Below are 7,564 nucleotides of genomic sequence, written 5' to 3'. Positions count from 1 at the left end.
GCTAAGCCAGCACCCACCACGCCAAAACCCACCACAAACACCACTACAGCTAAGCCAGCACCCACCACCACACCACAACTCACCACAACCACCATTATGGCTAAGCCAGCACCAACCATGCCACAACCCACCACAACTGCCACTATGGCCAAGGCAGCACCCACCACATCAAAACCCACAATGACTACAGCCAAGACAGCACCCACCACACCAAGGCCCACCACCACTATGGCTAAGCCAGCAGCCACCACACCAAAACCCACCACAAACATCACTATGGTTAAGCCAGCACCCAACACCATGCTACAACCTATCACAACCACCACTGTGGCTAAGCCAGCACCAACCATGCCACAACCCACCACAACTACCACAATGACCAAGAGAGCACCCACCATGTCAAAACCAACAACCACTACAGCCAAGTCAGCACCCATGACACCAAAACCCACTACAACATCTACAGCTAAGCCAGTACCCACCATGCCAGAACCCACCACAATCACCACTGTGGCTAAGCCATCACCAACCACGCCACAACCCACCACAACTACCACTATGGCCAAGTCAGCACCTACCATGCCAAAACTAACCACCGCTATGGCCAAGCCAGCACCCACCCCAACTATGGCCAAGACAAAACCTTCTACAGCCAAGCCAGCAACCATCTCACCAACATTTACCACCATTTTATCCAAGCCAACACACACTTATACAACATCAACAAAGCCAAATCTTGCCACCTCAACAGCAAAGATGCTAACAAAACCTACCACAACCACAAAGCCAGAACGCACTGAAACAGGAAGACCCAATCCAACTGAGGCAACTGGGCTCACACTTTCCTTTGAGCCCACATTAGATGTGGACTATAAAATATTTCCAGATGTAGAGTTAAACACTGGAGAGCCCATTAGCTTAACTACAGAGGATCCTGCGTTATTAGAAAGTATTGGCACAGCCTTCAGCCCCAAATCAGTCCCAGAAATAAATAAAGGTGTGAAAGAGGATGGGGGAGAGAAATCATCCTTCTTTTCCAGTCCACCTCCATCCTTCAGCAAAATTATTCCAGAGATCAAGTTAGGTTTCAATAAAACTGAGCGTATAACCTCCTCAAAGTCAGTGGTCTTCAGTCCTGAAGAACCCACCTTCTTGCGTTTAACATCATCTTCCAAAGAAAAGGGTCAGAGCCCTGCTTTCCAGTCCTCCCTCTCAGGTAAGGTAATTGTGGAGTCTGTCCTGGCATGGACATGTAGATGTTGAATGATCCCCAAGCAGCATGGGGCATGGCTTGGGAGGAACCAGTATCAGACTGGTTCTCTGGATCCTCATTTTATGTGTGGCACCAATCCTTTTCCTCACTCTTTCCCCTAACACTGAAAGGTGCAGATTGCATGTCTGGTTCATGAAGCATGGTTTTGTTTACAGCCTGCCCCTCACTAACACCCACTAGCTGTGCTATGCCTTTGCTGTATCTGTGTACTGCTGTCCCTTGCACCTCTGGGTGTCTTGGTGCACATCACTAAAGGACCTGCATGAATTGGAGTTTCTCTTTTGCTCAGATCTTTCCCTCTAATTCCTGGTTTTCTATTGTTCTGCCAGCAGATGCTCTAGCCATTGAAGAATGGGAGACAAACTCAGACCAGAAAAGCATGGATCAGCCCACAGCTGGAGCCCCCAGTAACTGCTGGGGCCTTTCACTCTTCCTACCCAGTTTCATCTTGATGGGCCTTCTGCTTTGAACAGTCTTTCTCAGCTGTCCCTGCACCAGTCACCAAGCCTTTCTTCAGCATTGGTTGTCCCACAACCCTGGTAGACTTGGGAGACACTGTGGACAGTTCTGGTTGACACACTCTCTTCTTGCACTGACTGGCTAACCCACTCCAGCTCTGCTGTGCCAAGGGCAACTGTCCATCTCATGGGTACTCAGTCCCCTTCTGAGGAGGCCCAAGGGCAGGAGGGTGTCTGCCATAATGCTGGTGAACTTGGACACCAATGCTTCTCCTTTCTTCCCAGAAAGCCTGGGCTTCTGGTCTGTTTCCAAACAGGAAATGATAAGGTGTCTCATCCCCCTGTGCAGCTGGCAGGTCCTGCCGCACTGTGTCTCCAGGGAAAGCAGAATGCCTTGGAAACCAGAATGGCAATGAGACATGTTGTTGGCTTTGGTGTCTGTCTGTAGACAACACATGGTTAATGGGTTTGGTGTCTGCCTACCAGAAAGAGTTTCTAACAAAAATGTTCTTTTCTCCTCTCAATGTGCCTGTTTGTCTCAATTTTGGACATATCACCTTTTCCTTCTTCCAAAAGAGTGTTTTTTTTGTTTTGTTTTGTTTGTTTGTTTGTTTGTTTTTCCTTGCAGAAGAGGGTTTATAATTCCTTCCTGCTTCTGGTATAGCTATGGCCAGTACCTATATGTACTCCTTTCTCCTTCTCACATCTGCAACCTTTGCTTTCTTCCTCACTTCATGTACCCATTCCACAGTTAATCCATTGGCATGCCTTTATTTTACGCATGTGCCTGCACAGAAGAAAAACTTTCAGCTCTAGAGAGGAGTTAGTGGCTTCTTCATACAGCTTTCTTCTGCATGGCTTCCTTCTTTGCATAACTTAAGCGTACGATGTATTTGAAATCAGATACAGATCCTAGCTAACATGTATCTTGTGGGTGGTGGAACCTGGTCCAGAAGAAAAAAAAATAATCAGGTGTGCTGGTACAATTTCAGCTTGAGAGAGCCAACATTAGAGGTTACTGATGGTTCCAGGCCTTGTTGCAGGATGATATTCATTCTCTGGAACACTGTGGCTTTATCCCTCCATGTTTCTGCTCCGTTCACCTGAAGATTCCCAGTAAGGTGGGTTAAGTAAGTGACAAGTTTTGCAGACCAGCAAAAGGTACTAGAAGATCTGGTCCCTTCTCTGGTTATTGCATCCTTTGGTTTGTTAAATAGGTGAGGTGGAGAAAGACCTTAAGTCCAATATTTGTCTGTTCCCCCAGGATGCTGTGTCCTGTGCATCCCCAGAGCATGCACTGAATAAATCTTGTTCTGAAAGTCTGCTGTGGGGTGTGCACTGTCTTTCTGGGGTATCCAAGGCCAGCTTATATCTGTAAAACAATCTTGCTTGTGTGTTTAAATAGAATTGCTAAAAGACAGTGTAGCTCCTGTGGAGTTCTGAATGTTTTCTTGACTTTCCAAAAGCATCTGGGTGCTGGTTTCTGTAAGGTTGCAATTTTATGTTTTTAAGTCTTTGTAAAAGCAGCAGAAGGAGGAATTTAGCATGACATAGGAAATATTCCCCTAGCTCCCAGATGACTGCAGAGCAAAACAAAACAAAAACAAAACAAAACAAAAAAAATTGTCCCCAACAGGAATTTTTGAGCAAGGAAAGTAAGAGGAAGAGAGCTCAGAGAAAAACAAACAAACAAATAAAAACAAAAACCTAGGGCTAGAGTGCTTCTGGCTCTGCATTTAGAGAGGCTCAACTGTCAGCTTCTTCCCACCCCCAAACACACAGTTTCATCTTTGCAGTAAAGAAAAAAGTTAAATGTGTCTTCCCCTGCTTTTTCCCCAGACTCTGCATTTCTGCATTGTTTTCACTTCAGAACATCACCCAGCCACAAAGAGCATGCAAAGAATGGAGTTCTTATTGTGAGGAGTAACCTGCTGCACAGGAGCAATGGTGACACTGGACCTTTGCTTTTTGCTTTTCTCTTTTCTTGCACCCCTGCCTTGCCTGGCGAGGCTGCCTTGCGGTTCAGTATTTCACCTCTTCTTGCAGTCCTGGTTCGGGAGCCCAGCAGCACCAGATCCCTTACAGGAAACCAGCTGCCTGTGGGGTGTTTTTAGATCATGGTCACCATTAGCCCTACTGAACGGTGGCCAGCAGATGGCAGTGGGAGAGTCACCACGGAGAACTGAGCAGTTTCAACCTCACTGCACAGCCCTCTGGAGAGTCTAGTGCTTAACTTAATCACAAGCATCAGATGTAGTTGGCATCTGCCCCCCCTGGCAACCAGGAAGGCCAACCGTATCCTGGGGTGCATCAAGCATGGTGTCGCTAATAGGGCGAGTGAAGTGATCGTCCCACTCTTTTCTGCGCTGGTGCGGCCTCACCTTGAGTACTGTGTGCAGTTCTGGGCACCACAGAATAAAAAAGGACATTCAGCTGTTGGAGAGTGTCCAGAGAAGGGTGACGAAGATGGTGAAGGGCCTGGAGGGGATGATGTATGAAGAGCAGCTGAGGTCACTGGGCCTGTTCAGCCTAGAGAAGAGGAGGCTGAGGGGGGCCTCATCGCAGTCTACAACTTCCTCACAAGGGGGTGTGGAGAGGCGGGTGACCTATTCTCCATAAACACCAGTGATAGGACCCGTGGGAATGGGGTGAAGCTGAGGCAGGGGAAGTTCAGACTAGATATCAGGAGATTTTTTTACTGAGAGGGTGGTTGCACACTGGAACAGGCTCCCCAGTGAAGTAGTCACTGCATCAAGCCTGTCTGAATTTAAGAAGCAATTGGACTGTGCACTTAGTCACATGGTCTAAACTTTTGGGTAGACCTGTGCAATGCAAGGAGTTGGACTTGATGATCCTTATGGGTCCCTTCCAACTTGGAATATTCTATGATTCTAGTTAAGAATCACATTAAAAATAGCCTCCTGCTCAGGTGCTGTGGTTTTCGCATGGTCTTGTTGCAGGCTGATCTTTTGCAAGCTGCTGTGGAGCTGCTTCTGGGAGAAAAAAATCCAGCCTGGGTCTGGATGGTCACTAGACCAATGACAGAAGTACAGCCAGAGTGGCTGCTGTTCACCTGTTGTAAGGGGCTGCAGCCTCACAAAGGGTAAGGCACAGACAGAGCATTTCAAGCCTGTAACTGTTTTTCCATTTGGGTAAAGAAGAGTGCAGCATTAATTCCCAACAAACAATTAAATGAGCAGAACAGCATTTCTCTTTCCAGCAAAATCGAGACATTTGGTCAACACCTGTGTTTTTCTTTTTCTTTTTTCTTTTTTTTCTTTTTTTTTTTTGCAAAGCTGGGTACCTCACCACCCCCTGCTTTGGGATCCATTATGGAACTGGACATAACAGTGCTGCTGGCAATAGCACTGGTATGAGCCTATGCAAATAATTCTACAATTTAAGTATTTTAATCATGGTTTTGAGGCTGCTGATCTCTGTAAACTGTTGAGTTTTGTTTTCTTTAAGGTTTTGACTTCTGTAGTCATGCAGTTGTGCAAGGACCTATTTATAGAGTTATTTCTAACAGAAAATTCCCTTTCTTCTTCCCCATGTTCCCTGACTGAGACCTGCCAGCAAGGGAATTTGGAGTGGTTTGGTTTAATCCAAAATTAGGAGGATTTAGGGAAGGACAGAATGTGACTGTATGGTAAAGATGGGCCAGAGTTATGGTGGGGTATGCCGGAAAAAGATGCAAAACATTTAAGGGAGACTTTTGCCTCATTTCCACCCTATTTCTGGGATTTATATGAAGGATGCTCTGGCATTGAGGTGAATCGGTGGGAGGTTCCAGGGTAGGGGGGGAAGGAGCCAAACACCTGTCAAAGATGCTGCTGGTGCTTGGCAGTCCCACAGTTGTGTGTGGCACAAGTGGCAGGCTTGTATACGGCTATCCTTTCAATGGTGAAGAGGACCATGCTAGAAAAGGACTGTGCTTCATGGTCTTGCTGTCTGGCTTCCCCATGAGACCAAAGTCCTTGGGGACAATATAAGTATTTTAGGGTGGCAGATGGCATTTGCCATGACAACTGAATGAAAATAGCAGCTACCAGGCCATAGTGGAGCCTGCTGAGGGTGGCCAGGCCCTGCTTATGGACAACTTGCCATCATCCCTTCACAACACCTCTGAAGGATGCCCCATGACACTGGGATGATGGTTTTGGTGTTTGTCTGACCATGGGCTACATGGCAGAAGGCTATGAGGTGGCATGAAACAAATTCCTGTGCCATGGGGGCCCATCACTGTAGCAACACAGCACCACAGTTTTCCAACCCACAGGCTCTGAGCTTACTGACATAGAGCTTCAGCATGCTTTAAGGCATTTAACCATCAGTTTTGGCCAGTTGGGTTGAAATCAGGGAATTTGTGGTGTTTACAAGACCTGGCTGCTGCATGAACCCCACCTGCACATTTCCCTGAAGCCCCAGGACCTGTGTTCCAGTGGGGAGGTGGATGTGCTCGCTGCAGGCTGGGGGAGAGAGGTCATCTGGATTCAGCTACTGAAGCTCCCTGAAGATGGTGAATTGGAAGGGTGGGGGGCAGCATATGTGCTGTCCTCAGGAATTTACAGTATGGGCCATGACACCAGCTATGAAATGGCCACTGCCCTGCCAGTGTGGTGGGGACCTCAGTTTATGGATAATTGGTAAATCTGGAAATCTGTATCAGATTTACAAATGTGCTTATAACAATGGCTGGCCAAAGCAGAGAGGAGCCCAGTTACAGTCCCGGAGGTTTGCAGTGGGATTCAGCTAGAGAGCACTGACTGAAAGACCTATGGTCTCAGCTGCATGGCCAATCCCATCTGCCCCACACCCTTATAATGTCCTGGCTGTGGTTTCCCCTTCCTGCTCAGGGATTTGGTCACAGGGAGAATTTGGTTGGGAACACACAGTCAGGAGCGCTGACCAGCCCTAGTCCCAGTTCATCAGCTGTGCTCATTTCAAGGCAGTAAAAAGACAGTTTTTTTTTTTTTTTGTTTTAAGTCGAAACAAGTTTGTTTTTACAAGAAAGTATCTCTAGTAATAATGTTTTATTCTTGGCTTCCACCTCATACAGTTTTGCTTCTTAAGATTCTCCACATTAACATCAATGCAATGGATGGGGCTGAACTGATTCAATTTGGGACACAAAAGATTAATTCTTCTCTAGGGGATACCTCTTAAATATTAAGTTGATGTGCTGCTCTATTCTTCTTTGGTGCCTTCTGAGCAATCTTGGGGGTAGAAAAGGCCTGCCTTTTAGCAAGCACCTAGAGGATAATAATGCACAAGGAGGAGCAAGCTGTAGTTTTGTGTGGCAGGTCCCCAGGACTGCTGAAAAGTCAGATTTATGGAGAGAGGGCTGCATTCCTCTGATGCTAGACACTGCAGCATCCCCACCCACCAGCTGTTGCCCAGCCTGCAGAAATCACATCTCAGCCTTACCGCAGCTACACCCCATCCCAAGAAGCAGAAGAGCCTTAAACAAACTGCTTCACTTCTGAGTCCCATAGCCCAAGCAACCAGGTCTCATTCTCCCTGTCTCTCACTTCCAGGCTGAAATTTGAGGGCTTTAACATCTTGTTGCAGCTCTCATTCTCCCACTTCATCTGTGAAGGTGTCCTCAGTTTGCCCTTGCTCCCTGGTGTCTCAGATCTCACATTTCCCTGACAGTGTGATGCCAGTGATAATCTCCTGGGACATCCCTCAGTCTTGAAGAACTGGTGTAGCCCTGAACATATTACAGACCCACTCATGATCTCGATCCTATTTGCTTTGGAATATGGCAGAGGGATCATTCCAACTGCTTCTTGGAAAGGGAAAAACCTGTTCCCTGTCTGTTGTCAAGTGC

General features: G+C 47.1%; 1 protein-coding gene across 8 annotated transcripts in view; it reads left to right on the top strand.

Annotated features, from left to right (window-relative positions):
- The window catches only part of PI16 (peptidase inhibitor 16), a 9,450-nt gene extending 6,396 nt beyond the window's left edge, over positions 1–3,054 (top strand). For 2 of the 8 annotated variants that reach the window (XM_035347158.1, XM_035347154.1), the window contains 2 exons: positions 8–1,216; positions 1,603–3,054. In XM_035347158.1, coding sequence (XP_035203049.1) covers positions 8–1,216; positions 1,603–1,742 — 1,349 coding nt within the window. In that variant the 3' untranslated portion in view covers positions 1,743–3,054. The remainder of the gene's footprint in view (positions 1–7; positions 1,217–1,602) is intronic. The other 6 variants (XM_035347161.1, XM_035347160.1, XM_035347159.1 and 3 more) reach the window with 6 other exon arrangements.
- Positions 3,055–7,564: the final 4,510 nt, after the last annotated feature.

Source organism: Oxyura jamaicensis, chromosome 26, assembly GCF_011077185.1.
Source record: "Oxyura jamaicensis isolate SHBP4307 breed ruddy duck chromosome 26, BPBGC_Ojam_1.0, whole genome shotgun sequence".
Taxonomy (NCBI): Eukaryota; Metazoa; Chordata; class Aves; order Anseriformes; family Anatidae; genus Oxyura; species Oxyura jamaicensis.
This window is presented reverse-complemented; position numbering and strand designations above follow the sequence as displayed.